Genomic DNA, 23,780 nt, shown 5'->3' on the forward strand with positions numbered 1-23,780 from the left:
GCATTGCTCCAGGGGAGGATTGTCTCCTGTTTAAGTCTAATCAACTGTACGTCGCTCTGGATAAGATGCCAATAATGTAAAGTAATGTAATAACTATTCAAACTCATTCATAATGGACTTGCTAAACTAAACTACATCAAGTCAACTCTTTGAACAAACACACTAATCACAGACAAAATATTCACAGGTCACAGTCTGACTTAAAATAGTACTTTTAATTAACTGTAATGTTCCACAGTCCCAAGGTGCATACTCCCAGATGTGTGTGGTATTTTATGCAGTAGAAGTATTTATCCTTGCAATAATTAAATATACAAGCAAGAAAAATATAGGAAAAAGCAGTAGAAACTAATTTTACAGTAGCATGCTGGAGAGGACTGATATCTTTCAAGTGGTAGGTGACGGCTCAGCCGGTCAGCAAGGGCACTGCTCATATCTGAAACGAGAGAACATTTATTTTTACCCGGCAGCGGCAGCCAGCCGGCGGCCGCGGTCCGGGGTAAAGGTGCAGCGGCGGTAATTCAGAGACATGTTTCACAGCTGTGACAGCAGCCCGTTCGATAAGGCGGGTGATAGAGCTGACGACGGGCGACAGCGAACGGTGGCGGGAAAAGGCGCGGGATGTCGAGTCTCACGCGGCGCTTTGATCCTTACCTATCCAGCTCCTTATAGACGTCGTCGTCGCTGGTGGGCTTCAGGTCCTGAGGGAGGGGGGGGCGGGAGAGAGATACACGGTGGGTGAGCGCTGATTTATTAGGGCTTGCGGAAGGCGTGACGATGGGATTGATCTGTTAATATTGCTAATGTATACAGCCTCTCCGTTAAGACTGACGGCGTGACTTTGACGTTAGAGAGCTGGGGGATGTTGGCCCCGTGGGCTCTTATCTGCCGAAGTCCAGCAGAGCAAAGTCCGTCTGTCCGTCCGCTTAACCGCGAGGCTGTCTCTATCAGCGCGGGGGCAAAGCCGGAGGATATAAACTCACCATATACACTGAACTCTGCCCAGTGCTCTGCGGGGTGGGAGGGAGGAGGAAGAGGAGAGGTTGTAAAGACACACAGCACCACGCAGAGAGATAAAAGAGGGAGAGGAGAGAGAGAGAAGAGATAGTGAGGAGAGAGGAGAGAGACAGAGAGAGATTCAATAAACACATTTTTACTCCAGGCAGGAAATCCAGCTTTCAGTATTTTTTATTTAGAGTTGCATATTTATTGGTTCATTGTCTGAATTTGGATTTGCAGTTATATGCGAGGACTCATATCTGGAATTGTGAGCCCTGCCCATTGTTTGGCAAACACAGATATATGATCTCTGCCAAGCCAATGCAGGAATCAGAATGGAATTGAACCCAGAGAGAAATATTGCATATTGCAGTCATATGAACAGAAATGCACGTGCGTTCCTCACCTGTCGCAGGTCTTCTGGGTTTTCATACACATTCTCCACTTCTCCAGAGTGGTGGGACAGAGACTGCTCCACACCTTAAACAGGACAGAGGGCAGGTGACATACACTCAGTGAGCACTTTATTAGGTATTAGACTTATTAGTCTTCTGCTGCTGGGGCCTATCCACTTAAGAGGTTTGACGCATTGCGTGTTCAGAGATGCTTTTCCGCATACCACTGTTGTAATGCCTGGTTACTTGCCTTACTGTGACCTTCCTGTCAGCTTTGACAAGTCTGGCCCTTCTCCACTGATCTTTCTCATTAACAACGTGCTTCTGCGCACAGAACTGCTTCTCACTGGATGGTTTTTGTTTTTCTCACCATTCTCTGCAAACTCTAGAGACTGTTGTGTGTGGAAATCCAAGTAGATCAGCCGTTTCTGAGATACTCAAACCACCCTGTCTGGCACCAACAATCATTCCACTGTCAAAGTCACTTAGATCACATTTCACATGTCTTCCCAATTATGATATTTGATCTGAAAACAGCTGAACTTCTTGAACATGTCTGTATGCTTTTATGAGTTTAGTTGCTGCCACGTGATTGGCTGATTAAACATTTGCATTAACAAGCTGGTGCACAGGTCTACCTAATAAAGTGCTCAGTGAGCGCATACACTGACCACACACCAGGTTTATCATGAATAGTGTCACAATTTGTCGACATCCATGCTGGCGCTGACCCCAAAATGGACGACGAGAGAGAGGGAGACAAAGGAGATTTTGAGGAAGGAGGTGGGTACACTTACCAGGGCGAGTGTTATGATATCCACGTTTCCATAGCAACACACCGACAGTCACGACAGCCACGACAGCCAAGGGCAACAGGACCCCCAAACCCGAAAGAGGGGTGAGGAGGGAGGGAGAGGAGGAGCTGGTGTTTACTGGAACTATTAAGAAATAGATACATACGAGATAAAGAAAAAAAGAAAAGAAAAACAGGGAACATTTAAGATGTACTAAAAGGACATCCCAACTACAAGATTACAGTCGGCCTACATATAATTGGCCAGCAGAGAGCAGCACAGATCTGCAACTGGGAACCTCAGGGTTCTTCATTCACGAGGGTGTGCTTGAGGATAATGATGTGCATGAATCAATCTGACAATCCCAGCCGCACATCTGTTTTATATCCTGCAGACTGACGCTGGGCCCTCTCAGCAAAACATCCCCGTTCTCGGCGTTCAATCAAATCCTCCGTCAACTCACCTGCAGCTGCAGACACGACAGATAAAAACGGCTGTAAAAATGAAACAGCCCAAGACAAACTACTGTACACGCAGAGAACAAATCCCCTAGAAAAGAAAGGATTTCTCTGTCCGACTGTAGCTGAACCGCAGGCTGTGTATAGAACCAGACACGATTTACAGCCCGTTTGGCTCCAGAGGGCATTCTGGATTTGCATCCAGTTGGGTGGCTAAACGCATGCAAACAGCCGCTCTGTTGGGCGCAAGAGCTTGTGGGAAAGGAGAAAATGTCAGGGTGGTGATATGATCCTCAGGTGAATTCCTCAGGTAGCCAGTCAAATCTGCCCCGAATAAGCAGCAGTGCAGAGCTAGGATAGCCTAATTGAGCTATCCCCGTCAGTGCTCAGGGAGACAGCGCCGCCGCTAGCTTTCGCGCTTCGCAGCTGAGCTGTTAGGATGCACCTGTGAGACTCGCGAAGCGAAGAAAGGCTGCGAAATTGATTTCCGGGAGATTTCTCTCACCTCCTCAGATGTCATTACATAACTGTTTGAGAGCTTCAACTTTCCACCCATCGTTGCCCGATTTGCTGCAACACAATTTCTTGAAGGATGCGATTGTGCAGGAAGAAAGGGTCTGGGCTGATTGATTGGGCCAAGCGCGCTCTGAGTTCTAATGGGATTGCTGCATGAGAGGCCGCTCCTTTGCCGACCCGCTGTGTTCAACATGCCAGGTTTACGCGGTGAAATTGTGATAATTGAATGCACTGAAGCACGACGCCTGTGCCATTACACTTGTCCCACCGTATGTGCCCGACGCGTGATTTGTAGTAGTGCCCGAGTAATAATAATGCCCACGGTGATCATGCAAAAAGACACGCAAGATGATGGAGCTCAGCGCTGCATAAACCACTTACATTTAATTTCAAACAGAACCAGATGGGAAACAGTATTTTCCCACATGAACCCTGCACCTGACACAATGACCCCACTTACATATCCTATAAATATTTAATTTAGGCATCAACTTATATTACCCTTAATCCACATTTGCCCTTAGCCTTTTGAAGAGCAGGGCTAAACATTCCCAGTTAGAGTTCGAGAACTCCCGTGCTTTCAATTACCAGTGGTGTTTGTTTCAGTTCAGAACTTTCCAATCACATGCTTTGCTTATATCTTAATCTTGAGGCCCAATTGAATCCAACAGTTATTTTGTTGTCTTCCGAAAGACTTTTTGGTGAGTTAAAGCATCACTGAAACAAATAGACCAAATAGATCATGGTTTCTTATTCTGCGCTTTTTTTCAGATGTGATGGCACAGACGTTGTGCTTTACAGAATGAGATATCTGAATGAGCAAGGTGTCATTTTCAGATTTTCACATTAGCATCAATCCTCCTCAGTGGAACATCTTGATTATCCATACGAGCATGCCTTCCCAAATTTCTACCCCATCACAGCATATGAATGGTTTCACGATTAAATAATGATGATTGCTCCTGTCTTTTTCAAGATAGTAGCCGCATATTTCATCAATATAATGGTTTTTACCTGCTTATCTTCTGAATGACTTTCAGTATCCTCTTCCCTTCCCGAGATGATAAATAAATATATCACCAACCGGCAGCTAAATTAAGAGTCTCCATGTAATCCATAAGCTCTGAACGTGTGGCTAGTATGCATTTGTCATGAATTCTCAGACTCCTAGTGAATGCAATTAATTGCTACCGAGATCAGACAGGAGTCCACAGTAGTGAAGCCAATTCTCTGCAGCTAACTTATTTAAAACTTTTAATGGCATCTGATGTACAGGAATTGTGGAGTTATCACTGGCTGTTTTCTATCCTTGCCAATTGTCTGTTTATGAAATCAATGACGGTGTACCCCAGAGTGCTGTGTTTGGGCCCTTGTAGATTCTACTATGCAAAGCTCTGACTTTAAAGTAATAACTCGCACTGCACGTCTGACTTAATTGTACACCAAAGACATCCTGGCACCCCTCTCCAAGTTTCATCAGGAGCCGAGCCAGGAACCCTTAAATCTTGTGCCTAAAAGACTGGACCACTGCCACTGGCTGACGGGGGCCCCATCTGCTTTCTATCCCAAGGTCGCAATTCCCTTTAAATTTCTCTGAGTGTTAATGGACCCATCGGAATCCGTCTGTTTTGATCGGATCGACCGCATGAGCAGAACCCTTCCGTGGGGAAGCAGCTGCTGGGATGCAAGCAGCTAACAGGAACCAAGGCTAAGACTGAGGCCTACTCTGTTCCACACTGCAAAAACCATATGTCCACCTCAATAAGCCCGTTTTAGGTTTACACTAGCAATTTTATTTCATTAATTATAATAACAATTCCTAGCAGTTACAGCGATGTGAGGGAAACTTGGCTCAACCACCACCAATGTGCAGCACCCACCTGGGTGATGCAACGGCAGCCATTTTGCACCAGAATGCTCACCACACACCAGCTGAGGTGGGACCACACATATATTGTGTTACCTTTTTGCTAAATAAGACAAAAATACAGACAATGAGGTGAGATTAAGACAAATTTCGACATTTGCCAACGGGGTAAGAAAATTTCACCTGTCAAGCAAACAGTAACTTAAAACAAGAAATTATTTTCTACTTAGGAGGAAAAAAAGATTTTAAGCGCCATTACATGACTAAAACGGTTGCTAAGACAGACTTTCTTTCGCAGGTCTCTGTGATGCTTCTCCACGATGACACTGATTTGATTGTAGACTTGCTTATCTGTAGCTCTAGTGGTTGTTTCATAACTGTGTTAAAGGCACATTCTGCAAGTTGCTTTCGCTGAAAACTTTTTCAGTGCTGAAACTAAATGTTGGGTGCACTGCAAAAAAAAAAGTGTACCCAAAAGTTTCTCTCAGGTAGAAGATATTAGCCTGTTTTAAGTTACTGTTTGCTCGACAAGTGAAATTTTCTCACCCCATTGGCAAATCATGAAATGGGTCTTACCGCTTTGGCAATCCTTTTGTCTTGCTCAGCACAAATGTAGAAATGATACGTTAAGTCCAAATGTTGGACTGAAATACTTGTTGAGATTGATAGAATTTTGGGGGTTTTTTCCACAGGGCTATGCTTGACCGCAGCGGTTGAGGCTAACCGGGGCTGTAATGACGATAGATAGAGTCAGTCTCACCTGGCATGGCACCGCGGTTATATCCTTCAACAAGGTGCTTCATCTAATTTCCTTCTGCATGGACAATGTGTAATGTGCAGAAATCTTATTAAGAGTGTCCACGGGGCGAGGAGATAATGCGCCTCCACACTCCATTTTGTTTAATCCCCGCGAGTCTCGGCTCGGACGTGCTTGGTCAAGCTCGCGGTGACAAATGCTCCTCGGTCGCCGCGTGTCTGTTACTGACGCCACAGCCGAAAGTAATCTGGGAAACTTCCACCGCCTGCCCTCGACGTGTTTTTTATTAACTCACATATCAGGCAGCTCCTTTTTTATAACCCCTGTCCGTGAGGACATTACTTTCAGAAAACATCCTTTCCCGGCTGAAGAGAAATACAATATGCATTACTCTCCACTCTGCCGTCTGCTGCGCTCCTCAAACACACCTCATCTGTGGGACTAACCTTCAAGCACCCTTCGGGCCTTCAGACTACAAAACCTACATTAAACAACACGCACATTCACACACAGATGCACGCACACGCACACACACGCACACACACGCACATGCACACACACACACACTCTCACACATACACACACACGCACGCACACACGCACACACACACACGCACACACACACACAGAGACTCACTACATCTATTTATATGTTTCCCCGATGGTGCATTCACTATAAGTGACATCTCTGGCCTGCTTGCCTGCACACTGTGTGTAAGTGAGTTGGCAATTACCTGCTGACCTGAAGCCGACCTGTGCCTCAGAGCACTGGAGCTGGAGAGAGGTACAAGGCGTACGGGGACATTACACTTCTCAACCCAGGGACTCGACACAGGGACCCGAAGCAGGGACCTGACATTACCTACAGGGGCCGGGCACTGGCTGAGTGATGGAGTGCGTTTAGCACACCAGCCCCGCTACATCAGACCCGGTGGGGATAGCCGTACGCTCAGACCGAGGCAGGAGGCAACGCACGCGCATGCGGTACGCATGTATGGCGGTACATGTGTTTGCATTGCTAATGGCAGGTACTGCTCTCGCTGCGCTCCCACGCAACGTGCCCCAGAAGGTCCGACAGAATCGGCTGGTGTAGATGACATTTACTGTCATAAAAATGGAGGGATTGCTCAATCAAGTTTTGTAACCAACTTATGTATGATTTATGAATACACCATTCTAAATGGCTTGGATGTAATGGATTACATGCATAATGTAGAGAAGAAGAATGAGGGAAAACGTGAGCATTGTGAGTCAGGGGTAGGACGGCGTGTGCTGCTGGTTAATGCGTGTGCTGCTGTGCGTGCCTCTCACCAGTAGGGGGCGGTGTTGCAGGGCGCTTTGGTGGCACGGTGTGCACGGCTCTGACCACCAGGTCGTTCTTCAGCTCCAGGGTGCAGGTGTAGTTCCCGGCCGCCTGGGGCCCCAGGGGCACCACCGTTTGGAGACGGCCCGGCTCCGTGGTGGTCCACAGCAGCTTGCGGCTGTGGCTCTGGTTCTGGTGGGTCCAGGTCACCTCTCTCACCTGTGGCCGGAACGAGTACTGGCACAGCAGGGTCAGCTTCGAGTCCTTGGACTTAGAGGAGACTGTGTGAGAGAGAGAGAGACAGAGAGAGAGGGAGAGAGGGAGAGAGTGTGTGAGAGAGAGACAGAGAGAGAGGGAGAGACAGACATAGTGTGTGTGAGAGAGAGAGTGTGAGACAGACATAGTGACAGACATAGAAAGAAAGAGAAAGAGAGACAGACATAGAGAGAGACATAAAAAGCAAGAGAGAGCAATGGAGAGAGAGAGGGAGAGAGAAAGAGTAAGAGAAATGCAAGAGAGATACAGACATAGAGAGAGACAGAGATAGAGAGACAGACAGAGAGAGAGACAGACATAGAGAGACAGAGATAGAGAGACAGACAGAGAGAGAGATAGAGAGAGAAGATTGTCATTCACCAGTTGAGATTCACACGGGGGTCGCTCCCTAACTGTGACGAATGCCCCCACCCAATGGGCCGTGGGGGGGGGGGGGGGGGCAGATAAGAGTAAGAGGGGGGATAATTGGACTCAACAGTTCAATAATGCAGCAGCTTTGATAAGGCCCCCGCAGAATCTAAAGGATGAGGCATAATTTCACATTAGGGCTTTCCTAATGAGGCTATAAAAATATATGTTATTTTAGGGGATCTGATGGCCCTCGGAGCGGGGGGAGACAGTGACGGATGGGCGGGCGCCGCCCGGTCAGCAGTGATGGATGGCGGAGGGGAGGGGGGGACGCTTATTAAAGCCTTCAGTCGGGGACGGGGGCAGCTACGGAGCACGGGTTCCCCGCGGGCGGCTCCCTACCCCTCAGCACGCTCAGGCTCCCTACCCCTCAGCACACTCAGGCTCCCTACCCTTCAGCACACTCAGGCTCCCTACCCTTCAGCACACTCAGGCTGGCTCCCTACCCTTCAGCACGCTCAGGCTCCCTACCCCTCAGCACGGTCAGGGTGGCTCCCTACCCATCAGCACGGTCAGGCTCCCTACCCTTCAGCACACTCAGGCTCCCTACCCCTCAGCACACTCAGGCCGGCTCCCTACCCCTCAGCACACTCAGGCCGGCTCCCTACCCTTCAGCACACTCAGGCTCCCTACCCCTCAGCACACTCAGGCTCCCTACCCTTCAGCACACTCAGGCTCCCTACCCTTCAGCACGCTCAGGCTCCCTACCCTTCAGCACGGTCAGGCTCCCTACCCTTCAGCACGCTCAGGCTCCCTACCCTCAGCACACTCAGGCTGGCTCCCTACCCCTCAGCACGCTCAGGCTGGCTCCCTACCCCTCAGCACGTTCAGGCCGGCTCCCTACCCTTCAGCACGCTCAGGCTCCCTACCCTTCAGCACACTCAGGCCGGCTCCCTACCCTTCAGCACACTCAGGCCGGCTCCCTACCCCTCAGCACACTCAGGCCGGCTCCCTACCCTTCAGCACGCTCAGGCCGGCTCCCTACCCTTCAGCACGCCCAGGCTCCCTACCCCTTAGCACACTCAGGCTCCCTACCCTTCAGCACACTCAGGCTCCCTACCCTTCAGCACGCTCAGGCTCCCTACCCCTCAGCACGCTCAGGCTCCCTACCCCTCAGCACGCTCAGGCTCCCTACCCTTCAGCACACTCAGGCTCCCTACCCTTCAGCACGCTCAGGCTCCCTACCCCTCAGCACGTTCAGGCTCCCTACCCTCAGCACACTCAGGGCGGTGCCCTATCCTTCAGCACACTCAGGCTCCCTACCCCTTCAGCACACTCAGGCTCCCTACCCCTCAGCACGCTCAGGCTCCCTATCCTTCAGCACACTCAGGCTCCCTACCCCTCAGCACACTCAGGCTCCCTACCCCTTCAGCACACTCAGGCTCCCTACCCCTCAGCACACTCAGGCTCCCTACCCTTCAGCACGCTCAGGCTCCCTACCCCTCAGCACGCTCAGGCTCCCTACCCTTCAGCACACTCAGGCCGGCTCCCTACCCTTCAGCACACTCAGGCCGGCTCCCTACCCTTCAACACACTCAGGCTCCCTACCCTTCAGCACGCTCAGGCCGGCTCCCTACCCTTCAGCACACTCAGGCCGGCTCCCTACCCTTCAGCACACTCAGGCCGGCTCCCTACCCTTCAACACACTCAGGCTCCCTACCCTTCAGCACACTCAGGCTCCCTACCCTTCAGCACGCTCAGGCTCCCTACCCTTCAGCACACTCAGGCTCCCTACCCTTCAGCACGCTCAGGCTCCCTACCCCTCAGCACACTCAGGCTCCCTACCCTTCAGCACGCTCAGGCCGGTGCCCTGGACGAAGACGTTGTCGTTGAGGAACACCTCACAGCGGTACACGCCGCCGTCCTGCAGCTCGGCCTCCAGCAGGAAGAGGAAGTGCCCCGAATCCGCCGAGGCGTCCAGGCGGAGGCGCGCCTTGGTGCGCACCTCTCTGATGCGCCTCCAGCGGTCGTAGGAGAAGATCTGCTGCTGTGCGTTGGCGGGAGGCTGCCGGTACAGAACGACGTAGTCCCCGGAACGCGGGCAGGAAATGGGGACCGGGGTTCCGTGGACGCAGGCGGTGGAGTTCGTGGGGAGTCCTGCGACGGAGGGGCCCGGGGAGACGGTCAACAGGAGAGGAGGAGTTGTTGAGGATGACGAAGAAGAAAAACGTCAGTGGCATATATAGAATTCTGTCCCCAGGGACGCACCTGTGTGCAGACTACGCACCTGTGTGCAGACCATGCACCTGTATGCAGACTACGCACCTGTGTGCAGACCACTCACCTGTGTGTGGACTACGCACCTGTATGCAGACTACGCACCTGTGTGCAGACTATGCACCTGTGTGCAGACTATGCCCCTCTGTGTGGACTATGCACCTGTATGCAGACCACTCACCTGTGTGTGGACTATGCACCTGTGTGCAGACCACACACCTATGTGTGGACTACGCACCAGTATGCAGACTACGCACCTGTGTGCAGACTATGCACCGTGCGTACCTCGGAACCCTCAAGGTTTTTCTCTTTAAAAATGTCGTACTATTAAATAACAAATACAAATAAAGGTTTCTGACAGCGCATGAAAATGCAACTGAATTTGATGCAAAATGACCCTGGCATCTTCATTTAATTGCAAATTCTTGTATTACAAACAATTTGTTGTTATCCATCGCATATCTGCGTACCTCGGGAGAGAATGCTGAAGGAACCACATATTATCACATTCCTGAATCCTCTTTCCTTTGTGTCTTAAATAAGGCAGTTGTGGTCGGGGCGTTGTTTTTTTGATCCACGGTATATGAACAGTGTGTGTTATTGCAGGGATTCACTCACTATTCCCGGGGTCTGTGAATTTTGCTCTCTTGTAATCTAGGGGATAGAGACAGATAAGGGAGAGACACAAATATAAATGAATCATAATAGCGGACCTGGAACAAGGTGAACACCAAATGAGTAAAACACACTGTGAAATGTTTCAGTGACTCCCGAAAAGCAAGGGAATTGACTGTGGATTACAGATGGTGTAAATTTGAGAGCAGAGGAGAAGCCTCAGTGAAGCGAGCCTCAGCGTCTGAGTGACCTGAAGTGAAACCGTCCCATTTGTAAAGAGCGGGAGGCTGAAACACTTTCCGATTTAACAGCCTTGTCTTTTTTTCCACGAGCCTGACACATTCCTCCCGTCAAACCCTCCAATCTCACACTGCCCTCCTCTCCTCGTGACTTCTCTCACCTCCGCATTTCTCATCTTCCTTCCCAGGCGTTTCCTCTCCTGCTTTTTATCATTCACCCTCTCCCCTCAGCCCCACACTGCATGATTTCAATCCTCCATCTCTCTTTCTCTCCCTCTTTCCCCCTCCTCTCCCCCTCTCCCCCTTCTCTTTCCCTCTCTCCTCCTCCTCCCTCTCACTCTCTCCCCCTCCACCCCCCCTCTCTCCCTCTCCCCTTCTCTTTCCCTCTCTCCCTCTCTCGCCCTCCTCCCCCTCTCTCTCCCTCTCTCACCCTCCCCCCCCTCTCTCGCTCCCCTGGCTTTCTAACTCTCTCTCCCGCCCAGAGACCAGGACATAAGACGGCGGGAACATCTCACCGTTGACAGTGATCCTGTAGATGAAGTGGAAGTGGTGCCTGCTGGCCTTGCCCCGGGGCCTGACCTGGCAGGTGTAGTTACCCTCGTCGGCCTTGCGGAAGTTGGGCAGCTTGCAGATGGACGACCCCGAGGGGAGGGTTTCGGAGTGCAGGGACAGGCCCTTGGTTTCGGAGTGCAGGGACAGGCCCTTGGGGGAGAGCCAGACCACCTCGGAGACCGCCTCAGAGAGAGGAGCGTTTGTGTACAGCCGCAGGATGCTCTCCAGCGGGACGGGAGGGCTGGGGCTGACCACCACTGGAGGAGAGGTGAAGGGGCAGCCGTGATGACTCTCAGGGAGCCTGACCCTGACCAACCCCCTCCTCTCAATGTATGACCAGCATTATCACACATTTACACCACTTCATATCCAAGCTGCTTTGGAGTAGGTTATTTACAGTATATATGTGCCTGTGTGTGTGTATATACAGTGAGCTCCATATGTCATAGGCTGTGTTCCAAACTGCCATACTACTCAACTACTAAAATTTCCATTGAGATGTAGTGCAAGTAGAATGCTTAGTATGCATTTTTGAACACAACCATATTTTTTTTTGTCTCCATTCCACAATTTGTATTTGTATACCAGTCCTGTTTTTTGTCAACTAGTGGTTCGCATTTTTCAGTGTAGCCTTCGTAGTTAATCAGATGTAGAGTTCTTCCTTGGCCTGCCTGGTCTTTCGTGATATTGAGCTCAACTCAACTTGACTAATCAGGAACACCCTTGAAGCCATTTGTCTCAAACATTATGGTGCTCTGGGGGACTGCGCATACCAAGTGCTGTAATTTATACATGATGCATGGTGATACCCTGTAATAATAGCTGAGAATGTGCACTTTAACCACATGTTAATTGTTTGGCCACCAATCTAAAATTGTGAACTACAGAGCCAAATCAAGGAAACTTTGTTTCCATATGTCTTTGTCCCAAGACAGATGGAGCTCAATGTATAAACATCTATAAGCATGTACAGTGGCTTCAGAAAGTATCCAGACCCCTTCACTTTTTGCATACTTTATCGTGTAGATTTAATTTTAGATGGATATAATTGCCATTTTTTCCCATTAATCTACACTCAATAACCCAAATTCTGGCAAATTTATTAAAAAGAAAAACTGAAATCTCTGATATATATATATATATATACACATATAAATGTAAGTATTGAGACCCTTAATTCAGTATTTTCTAGAAGCCCCTTTGGCAGCAATTACAGCTTTGAGTCTTCTTGGATAAGTCTCCACCCAAGCTTCACACACCCGTATCCGTCTGAGGTCACGTGCACTGTGGAGCAGGTTTCCTTAAAGGACCTCTCTGTGTTTGGCTGCATTCATCCATTCCTCAATTATGAGCAGTCTCTCTGTCCCTGCCAGCGAGAAGCACACCCATAGCATGATGTTGCCACCACCATGCTTCACCGTAGGGATGGTATTAGCCAGGTGATGAGCAGTGCCTGGTGTTCACCAGACATAGCGCTTGGAGTTCTGCCCAAAGAGTCCTCCAAGCAGGTTGTCACAGGCTTTTACCGAAGAGCTGCTTCCGTCTAGCCATAAAGGCCTAATTGAGGTCTGCAGAGGACTTCCGAAGTTCTGTTCGAGGGACCAATGGGTTCTCTGTCACCTCCCTGACCAAGGCCTTCCTTGCCCGGTTACTCAGTCTGGCCAAATACCCAACTCTCGGAAGTCCTGGTGGTTCCAAACTTTTTCCACTTCACAATGATTGAGGCCACTATGCAATGCTCCTGGGAACACTCAAAGCTTTAGAAATGTTTTTATACCCTTTCCCTGATCTATGCCTCACCACAATTTTATGAGAGGTCTACAGAGAGTACCTTGGACTTCATGGCTTGGTTATTGTCCTGACATGCAGTGTGAATTGTGGGACTTTATATACGCAGTCTGAATACTTATGTAAATGAGACTTCAGTTTTAGATTTGTAATAAAATTGCAAAGATTTCTCAAAACACGTTTTCACTTCATGACTCATGTCATTTTGGGTGATTTAGTGTAGATTTTTGGGCAAAAATGCCAATTTTATCCATTAAATCTACAACACAAGACAGTGTGCAAAAGGTGAAGGCATCTGAATACTTTATGAAGCCATTGTACGTGTGTCTAAAATATGCATGCTGTCATGGCCGTATGTTACTTTTGTATTGCCAAAGCAATGGCAAAAAACTAACAGTTGACAATAAAAAAAGTGATATAAATCTCAATCCTCGGTCCTAGTTTCACATATGGCTGTGCACCAAAACGGAACGGTTAGAGAAGGGTGCAAGTACATTAACTCTTCTGGGTCCTGGGTTCAGCTCCCAGGAGAGACGCTGCAGAGATGCTACACTCGAGAAAAATATACTCAGCAGTATATAAAAATGGACTGTGCAAAAGAAAAAAAAAGAAACAATTATAAACTATTTAAGTCTCCCTGACTAAGAGTGTCTGCTAAATGCTGTAATGTAGTGTAAATGAGGGTATGATATTTGGTGGATGGGGCTGTGAAGCTGTTGATGACTTAGGCTGGGAAATCGAAAGCGAATGTGACAGGAGAGACATTTCCGGAAGCCGGGGCGCAGAAGGGGGGGGGGGGGGGGGGAGAGCAGCGAGGCGGCGCTTGGGCACGGTGCCGGTGACACCCGCCGGCCGTGACGAACGCCCCGGCGGAAGGTAGCGTCCGAGGCAGAGGCGATGTGACAGGGTGAGTGACAGGGGGCGGCGGGAGGGGAGACGGGGCTACCTGCGAGGATGGCCAGCAGCGTGACCCTCTGACGCTCCCTCTTCCCCCCCGTCAGGCAGCAGTAGCGGCCGCCGTCGCCCGCGCGCGGCCGGAAGAAGAGGGAGAAGTTCCCCGACGCGTGGAAGCGCGGGTCCGCCATGCGTACGTCCGCCTTCTGGGCCTCGGCCCCGAACTGCCGCTTGTGACTGGCCTTCAGGACCACGCTCCAGCTGTCCTGGCCGTCAGGCTTCCACTGCCACTCCAGCTGCACCGTGCCCTTCAGCGGCCAATCGGAGCAGGCCAAGGTGACCGGCGCGTCCGCCTGGGTCACCACAACGTCATCCCAGTCTTCTGACAAAAGAGCGCATTCAAAAAAAAAAAAGGACTCTTAATATACAGAATTATGTTCCAATAAATAAAGAGAAATATAATAAAACATCCTGAAAGACCACACGGCCGGAGCTCCTGCAATAAGCTCGCGGCTTGTTGTTTGCTCCAGGTAAGCCATTACTAGCTCCTTTCCCAGAGTGATTTCAGAACAACATTAGACTGAGCTGAACTTTCAAGTCCTGGGCCAACACTTTCCCAAACACCGTTGCTCAAGCTGACAAGCTAAATGAAAACTATGTGGGTAAAACAGGTCAGGTCAGGAAATATTAGCATAATGGTAGCGTGATAATTATAGCACACACTGCCCTTTTGACTTGAACCACTAAAGCACGCTTTTATTCTCGGTAAATTCAACCTGATTTCTCCTTGCATCTTGGCTAATTAGATATGCCTGGATTCTACCAGACTTAGTCATGCTGTAGGCTACTATTTTAATCAGATTTCTATTGCACATCGTATTATGTCTCGTATTTTCTAGTTTATGAAGCTCTATTTACTCAAAGTGCTCAAAGCACGGCTAAATTCTCATGCGGCAGTTCTGTTGAAGAAGCACAATCACGGTCTTTACTGGAGGATCACCTGTACCTTCGGCTGAAGTGGCTCCGGAGAAAGAGAGCAGGGTGATGATCAGAGGACCAGGGAGAAAGGAGAGCTTCATTACTGCACAGGCGGCAACAGGCAATACACTGATCTAAACTGGCACATGCACATTCTGTTCTCTCTGTCACTCTCTGCCCTCACACACACACACACACACACACATACGCACACGCACGCATACGCACACACGCGCGCACACACACCCGCACACACATACGCACACACACACACACGCACACACATGCACGAACACACATACGCACACACACACGAACACACACATACCCGCACACACACACATGCACACACACACACATACGCACACAGGCGCGCACACACACACACACACACACAGTTTCATCTCTTTCCCAGCACTGGGGCTAGACCACGGCTTCTTTAATATCCGGTTCCTGACAAGAGAAGCACAGGACCTGACCATAGAGGGACATGACAGGGCCAGTAAGCACAGCCTTCAGGAAGAGGTTTCTCACCACGCTGGAGAAGGGCCATGTGTGGGGCGCTGATAATCTCTCCCGGGGCCACTGGGACGTAAGCGGGGCCACGCGCCGGCACATTCAGGGTGATTGTAACTGACCTGCGAGGACAAGGGACGCAGCATGCTGTGTCCTTCAGAAGTGTGAGGAAGGAGAAGGCATTCTCCATAACCACCCCCCTCCCCAAAGTAAATATAAACAGCGCACATATCATTTTATCACGCAGGTCTACAGAGAGGACCTTTCATACACAGGTGTGTGCATTTCTAAATTGCCACCTCTTCTGGAGTTCTAGACACATCTCAAGGATAATTAAAGCAAACAGGATGCCTCTGACCACCATTTGGAGTGCCACAGAAAAGGGTCTGAATACTGTAAATGACAGAGTTCATTTTTTCTCACTTCAACATGTTTTTGCACTGTTATTATGGGTTATTGGGCGTAGATCGATGGGCAAAAGCGAATACTTTCTGAAGCCCATGCAGACAAATAAAATTAGAATAAATTCACCAAAAAAAAATCAAAAAATCAAAACACTACTCATGTTACACTCTCAGAAAAGTGACAGTGAAGGTACATTTTTGTTCATCGAGGATCCAATTTCCCAAATGTACCCTCACAGTACAGTAATGTTCTCTTTGCATACAAATGAGTCCATTTTCCAAGCAAAAAAGGTACAAAGTAGTTATATATTGCTGGCTAGGAGTACAATTTTATGCACCTATAGAGTACTGCCTAGGCAACAAGAATTGGTACCTTTCTAGGCACTTTCCGAGCCTTTATTTCTGAGAGTGTACCAATAGAGGTCACAAATAGATCATGACAGCAAACTTCACCATTTATTCACTCCGGAGTCAGACATGAACCCAGTTCAGTCCTCCAGGGCAGCTTGAAAATAGCTCTCATTTTCATGTGCCACCCGTGTGCAAGCGTACGGTGGGATATTTACCGAGGCAGTTCCATCTGAGCGCCGTGTTCAAGGTTAGAACTGCTGCGCCCCGCGTGTGAGATTCCAAGAAACACAAAGCGGGGGAAAAAAACCACAGTGACCACCGCAGGGCTAGAGCTCCCTCCACCAGTCACAGATACGCGCAGCGCTGAATTATGCCGAAAGGGTGCTCGGTGAGCGCAGAGCCGTGAGGTGAAAACGGTCTGGAGCACGGGCGCGAGTGAGCCAGACAGGCCCTAATGCCAGATCGCGCAGGAGCGGGGGAGCATTGTGTGAGAGGGAGGAATAAGAGCCGTATTTTAGCCAGAATCAGGCAGGAACACCCCCAAGCCCTAGCCCTTTTTTTACATACCCTCATTCAATGTCTTTAATTAAAACTAACAGTATTATTGGCCCCTCTGAGTGCTATTACCAGGTCAACACTAATTTACTGTTGTGGTAATGGGGGCTGGAGAGAGAGGGGGGGAGGTGCAATAACCAACGGAGCAGGAGTGACATTGGGGAGGAAAAACAGGAGAAGGAGAGCAAGGCAGAGACGAGTACTTCAAAGAAAGAAAACGGGGTTCAGCAGTTAATGAGAATTATGCCTCAGAGTGCGTCACAACCCACTTGATAAATAATCACATTAAAGTGGCCCAGCTCGTTTAATTAATCTGATGCATGTGAGCTAATTCAATGCATCATCATGGCCAGGAGCATCACTCTGCAGGTGGCGTGGTGTAGAGTTTCAGGTGCTAGATTGGATTTTTGTATGTGCGTGGTGTTGGGCGTGTGTGGGTGCAGTGGGGGCGGATGGGTTTGTTTGTCATGTAGGCACCTTACACTGGCAAGGGTCTGGCAGTGGTGTGGCAGCTATTTGCTTTAATAGCGGACTTGCGTGCTGTTGGTTTGATGATGGCGTAATCTCCGGATTTGCACTGCACTTAGAGACTTGTATATGGCGCTGGACGCGCCAAACTTGGAAAAAATAGATCCCTGGCTGGAATAAATGTTCGGATCCCAGGGGAAAGAGAAGGAAGAATAGCTTTTCTAAAGAATAAATGTAGGCGGTCCGTTTCACAGTGTCTCTTCAAATCGAAGGAATGACGAGCAAACGAACAAAACGCATAGGACATCGAGTTCCGTACAGATCGACCAGTCTGCTATAGTGAATATAGGAACCGAGGTTGTGGTGCTGTGTGCTGGACAAAATGATCATAGTTGCTACATCAACTCGGCAACAGATGGCGCAGTAAAGTAATGAATTTGTATGCTGTTAAGTCGCATGCGATTGAAAACCATCATGTGCAATCAGATTCAGTGAGCACAATCTGGTGGGCAATTTATCATTTTATTTTGCTATTTAAATTATTATTATTATTATTATTATTATTATTATTATTATTATTATTATTATTATTATTATTATATTAAGTGTTTTGCAACGAATTTAGCCAACTGCAAAAATGAGTCTACCTCTCTTGCTATGAACACTCCAGATAATTTATTTTTATATTTAACATAACTACTCACTGTAATAATCATTACTGGCAACACAAATATGCATTGCCAATAACCATAAATTGACATTTCAGGAAAAGGGTCCGCTTCCCAGCTAACCAAGTTCAACCTTTGTACTTTTAGAATCGTAACATTTATCAGATGTTATAAGCCTCACATTTCAAAATAGTTCATTTGTTTTCGACTGTGTTTTGAATATGTGCGACAAGGAGCGGTTCATTTCAGGTCTTTCCTCAAGTGTGCGTTGCAGGCTTTTACTCGACTGCGCGTTTTGTCAAGGCTCTCTACACCAGGCCTATCCAAATAATATTTGAGCTATGGTGTTTTTCAGACTCCCTTTTACGACCTAACATGTCCAGTCACATTTTAAAGCACTTGCCCAAAAGCTATATGCTCGGAAGAGTAAGTATTAGGGCCATAGCTGCATTTCAAAATCATTTAGCAAATCTTCTGTTAATCAAACCTGACACTTCAATTATTTTTTTCAACAAACAAGCAAGCAAAACATTTTTATGTATTAACTATAACCATATGAGTCACAGTAACATCCGTTACAAAAATCACTGCAGTTATTTCACAACTTCATTTACAGTATTCGTGCTATCTTGTACCGCATTTAACAGCATTGTACTGTATTGTACTTCAGTTAAACTGCAGTATAAAATCGCAGTCGCTGACGTATTTTTTTAAAGGGATGACTAGATCAGATGAAGTAGCCAGTCAGAGTATGGGCCACTTGCACATACTTCACGCTTAGTTGCCTGCGGTCAGTCTATTTGGGTTTTGATTGAACACCAAATATCCCTTTGTGCGCGAAAGCAGTGAGTACAACATCTAATTTAGATATAATTAACAGACGTAGACAATAATGTTTCCAAGTCCCACAACTTCCCAAGTGGGCTGCGCTACCGTGACGCACGCGTGACATCATAGCCATTCACCCAGTCACATTTGTTTTAGGCAAAGCTAGTGCACAGTAGAACTACTCGCTCTCTGCATAGTGCTTGTACTTTTCCGCCTTCACACAGTACTTACCGGAGAGTCACCTGTGCAGTCCACGTACCCTTCGCGCACAGGGAACGGTTTTTTATTATTATTTTTTTATCGTTTTGCGCTTTATCAGCAATTATTAATCGGTAGGCAGAAGACAAGAAGACGCGGCCGCCCTGAATTAAGTTTCTTTTAAAAAGAAGACCGGGTATTCACCACACGGGATTGTTTTATTGTTTTATACTAAAGGCTCGTAGTGAGATTTTCTGTTCGGCAATTTTAAGGACAACTGAATCATGGCGAGGGACATGAGCAAATACTTCAGCGACGCGACGAAAAACTGTGTGTTCGCTGTAGCGGCGTTATTCCTGGTTATTCAAGGTAAGAACATAGCGCGCGCTATAGCATACCTCATCGCCCTTTCCACTCCAGATTTGTATTTAATAATTTTGTTCATTCAGTTTTCCTGACTGATTCCTCAGTGTAACCTATGTGACATTGATTGAAACGCTGTGTTTCGTGTAATGCAGTGAAATCAGCTGTTTCACGAGAAGATTCGTGCTCAATTAATGTCTGCTTCTCTTTGCGTTTAAATTTAACTTTCTGTCACTGAAGAAACACAAGACGTTTGTATTCACGTAAGTTTAAGATATTGGAAGGTGTGTTCCTACCTGTTATTCACTTCAATTCAACACACCCCTTCCCTCCCCCCTGTTGTGTCCTGAGTTTCGGTGCGCCATGTTAGTCAAGGTGTGGCCTCCTGATGTTTTTTTTGTTTTTTTTCCCCCGTTGGTTGCCAGCAGGTGTGATTGTTCAAAAAAAGGAAAAAAAGGCCTGCGTTCACACGTCAGTGTATTCCCCGCTCTCTGCCGTTTCATCTGTAATTCCTTACATTCCTTTCACTTCATGATTTTCTTTGAAACATTTCTATTTGGTCCAGTCGAATTGAGAAATACGAACATACGTGAACACAAAGCAACAGGGTGTTGCCAGTGTTAGTCTGTGTCCCTCGTTGCCCTACATATTCCAGCAATTTAATGTAGGCTATACAGGGTGACGAAACTATTGAATCAATGCCTGCATAATGGTGAAGTGAAACGGGACGACTGTGTTACTTTAAAGTCGTGGTCAATACATTGCGCGTGCTGCGTACCCAGGGACGTAAATATTTGTGAAGCCCACACATTCAAGTATAATCGCCTGCGTTATTTGTTAACATCATAATTTCATTCCGTCGGAATCATGCTGGCTTATATAGGCTACCCATGCAATTACAGTGCTGTACTACGTTAATATGACATTGAAACTAGATTTTTTTTTTTTTAGGAATAAATTGTCAAGAACACAAGTACCAGACTGTCCACCAGCGTGGTTAGACTGTTCGGGTAGGCTAGTAATGGAATCCTCTCCTGTGTTCTCAGCCGGTTAATTATTCAGAAGCGGTGGATGGCTATAGCCCCGGTCTCCAGGTGCGGAGCCAGAGTAGCCAAGCGTTGGACACCTGACGCTGTGCTGGTTTAGTACCAATTGGTGCGTGAAATGGTGTGTCCGATTTTTGCAGCTTGTTTATTTTGCCAAACGAACTTGAAGATGGGCTAATTTGTTCAGGCTTATAATTGGATAATGACTCGGAATTGTATCCGCGTCTTGGAGGGCTGTGAGCTTCCAGCAGCCCATGTTGAATGAAAAGTGACGGCAACAAATTTATCCGCATTGGGTATAAAACTCGTTACATCACATTCACTCTGTGCGACAATCTAGAAATGCGCTCGCGCTTTATTTATTCATCGGGCGAACCTCAGGTGCCTGGGCCCATTTTACAGTACATCAACCGCACTTCAGGGGAAAAAACGGGAAAAGCGAAACAAATGTTTTTGTTTTATTCATGAACCCAGTGGATAAGTAAAATAGCAGGAATTTAACCTTTCAAGATTTAAAATGGGGGTAAATAGGAGGCAGAACATTCAACCAGTCAGCGTTTGTACGTCAGGGGAGCGGCTTTTGTTGATCCAAGTCTTTGGGGAAAAAATAAATGCCTCGTTTCCTATTGCCATTTATCTGTAGACATGCTAGCGACTAGTCTGATTTGATTGTAAAGGAATGCACAAAGGTTTCACTGAGTGTAGTTCTGTAATCTCGAGGTCACCACCATGGCTATCGAGGAAATCTTCTCACAGTTACTAACATGAGCAGTCTATGAACTGGTGTGCTTAATCAACGCAATTTCATTCAATTGCTAAAAAAATTAATTGTTGGTTAAAATGGTATGAACCTATTGTCGAGATTGTAATCCAGGATTTTAGGCCTAGTGGCGTTTTCTCCTGAAGGTCTTGGGCGATAGTGGACAGTTCAGGCAAAATAGTGGGTTTATGAATTTTCAGTTATAAAATGATCTCTAAATAATTTGATTTAGGCTACCCCAGACAGAACGGTAGCGCTTACTCAATCCTATTGAGCCTTTTGATCACCTTGGACTAGTTTTGTAAACGGGGGTGAACGTCAGAGACGCGCAGCGGGCAGTAATTTGGGTAAATATTGCCTATGGGAGTGCGAATGATTCACGGCGAAACTGACATCTTACAAGCCGCCTCCCACCCTCACTCTCCCGCCCAGGCAATAGAAGATCCTTGTTCTCCGTCCTTTTATTCTCGGCCGTTTCTCAGGCTCCTGTCCTGTTCTTTTGTTCGAGCGCCGTTTGTCATTGGTGAGTTCGTCCAACCCCCCCTCCATCTAGATCAGAGCTCAAGGCCGGGCTGTTTACGACTGTCTGAGGGGCGGGCGGGGGGAGAGACTCTGAAAGACGGGATAAAAATAAAAAAACACACATAATGGATTTAAAGGCGTAAACGGGGGAAAGTTCCAGTGTGTCCCTGCTTTACCTCCAAGCTAAAAATATCCCCCACGTTAAGCTCACACAACTGCTGGCCTTCCCATTATTTTCAATGTGAGTTTTCTTTTTTTTTGTAATTGTCAAAAATTCTGTAACCCTTTTGAGTCAGTTGCTGGAAAATGGATTTGAAGGGCTTGTTTGTAGGGTGCTGCGGTTAAACTGACAAGAACATTTCTAAATGTCAGTATTCACACTTGGTCTACAAGATGCAACCTTTTTACATTTTCCCTGTATTATCTACTCAACACCTTGCTTGTGTACATAGTTTGCACCGCATGGCTCCATCTTAAGCGGTTGCCATGCCATTCTTTCACGAAGCTAAATATAAATATTTAGGCTACATGAGTTTGGCAGAAGCTGAAGAAATCCCACTCTTTTCAGTGTAGCTGGTAGGCTGAGACGGAGAGGTAGAATAGCAGGGATCAACGCTGGGTTATGGATAGAGTTGCAGTTTCCTCCCTGTAGGACACTGAGACCTGTCTGTTGGCTTCGAGAACAGCTATTGCGTGGCGTCGGCTTATTGCCTTGGTGTTTTCACCACTTTCAGCCGTTTCAACTCATTTTCGTTTCCTCGCACGGGGAGGGTCCGGGTACCCCCTTCTCTCCCCAAGCGGGAGTTTCCGTCTCCTGCTCTGCACCTTGGTGCAGAAGTGCAGCGATTTTTGGCCCAGAAATTGCTCAACCTTGCACATTTAGTCTGCCGGGAAGTACCAGAAAATTGTGTCATTCTTTGTTCCTCTCTTTCTGTGTGTGTGTGTGTGTGTGTGTGTGTGTGTGTGTGTGTGTGTGTTTTTTAAAGATTATGCTGTTTGCTTTTGAAGTTGGGGTCATTTCGGGCTCCGCATATCCTCGTCGTAGGCTGGCGCTCTGGATCGGTTAGCCTAGCGCGGTGGCTTCACGAGTCGGAACACTCCCACATAATTGCAGAGCAGCAGGAGCCCCAAGCTCAGGCGTGTGGCTCTTCTGCGGGGAAAGATTTCACCGTTTTAGGACGCCCGCAATAAACGCGGTGTCGTCTTCGTGGTCGACCGATCGGAAACTGCCGCTCGATCCTCCGCGGGGTTGGCGGGGGAAACGGCGTCGCGGGTTTCTACGGTTTGATGTCATCCTGGACAGGTCACACACTGATTGGCGGGTTCATGCCTCGTTCTTTTTCTCGGGCGCAGTGGGGAGGTGTCAGTCGTGACCCGACAAGTCGGTCGAGTCCTAGTGGTTCTCTTTTTTTTTTTTTAAAGATATTTTTCAGCTTTATTGGACAGTATAGTATAGAGAGACAGGAAGAATGGGGGCGAGAGAGAGGGGAAGACATGCGACAAATGTCGGACGGTGGGATTCGAACCGCCGACGTCGCGGCTCGCAATGAGCATGCGGTCAGTGCTCTACAGGCTGCGCCACCGATACACCCCTGTCCTAGTGGTTCTCAAAAAGTGGCCAGATTTGTAGAAAGTGCCTCAGTGCCGCTCTGCTTCCGTCTTTGTGCCCGGCCAGCTGTTTCCGCACGCGTGTGCACGTGGACCCACGCGTGTAGGGGTTCATACGTGTGTCTATGTCCGCCTCTGTGGGGAGAATTTAAATCGCGACAGGTGACCCCGATCTCCGTCACGTTCCTTCTCCATATACGGGCGGCAGGACCGCACGGTTACTGAGGTCAGCGGTCACGTGACTGTCCTCTTTCCCCCCCCCTTCCCTTCATTCTCTCCCGTCCTCCGTCTTCCTCCGTTTTCCGGCTGCTTGTTGTCTCGGTTGTCCCCAGCCCCGGGGGCCTGTCCCCGGGCCTGTCTGTGTCTCTGAAGTGTGTGACGGGTGAAGTTAGAGTGGATCTGATCCCCTCTGACTCATCCCCTGTCCCTCAGTGCTG

At 48.1% G+C, this 23,780-nt stretch overlaps 2 protein-coding genes across 3 annotated transcripts in view; one reads left to right on the plus strand and one right to left on the minus strand.

Moving 5' to 3' along the window:
• Window positions 1-196: 196 nt before the first annotated feature.
• On the minus strand, window positions 197-16,623 carry g6fl (g6f-like). The gene is made up of 13 exons (XM_061251131.1): window positions 16,543-16,623; window positions 15,591-15,694; window positions 15,085-15,099; window positions 14,131-14,460; window positions 11,360-11,653; window positions 10,609-10,644; window positions 9,559-9,870; window positions 7,098-7,370; window positions 2,192-2,332; window positions 1,406-1,479; window positions 984-1,010; window positions 655-701; window positions 197-436 (listed from the first exon to the last, which is right to left on the minus strand). Exons 1-13 carry the CDS (start codon window positions 16,554-16,556, stop codon window positions 415-417), a joined length of 1,689 nt encoding a protein of 562 aa, XP_061107115.1. The 5' UTR covers window positions 16,557-16,623; the 3' UTR covers window positions 197-414.
• A 2,399-nt stretch (window positions 16,624-19,022) lies between these two features.
• si:ch73-22o12.1 (nectin-2) overlaps window positions 19,023-23,780 on the plus strand; it is a 56,870-nt gene continuing 52,112 nt past the window's right edge. The window contains exon 1 of one of the 2 annotated variants that reach the window (XM_061236799.1): window positions 19,023-19,413. In XM_061236799.1, the coding sequence (XP_061092783.1) occupies window positions 19,329-19,413 (85 nt within the window). In that variant the 5' untranslated portion in view covers window positions 19,023-19,328. The remainder of the gene's footprint in view (window positions 19,414-23,780) is intronic. The other variant, XM_061236790.1, reaches the window with a different exon arrangement.

This window comes from Conger conger, chromosome 1 (assembly GCF_963514075.1).
Source record: "Conger conger chromosome 1, fConCon1.1, whole genome shotgun sequence".
Taxonomy (NCBI): Eukaryota; Metazoa; Chordata; class Actinopteri; order Anguilliformes; family Congridae; genus Conger; species Conger conger.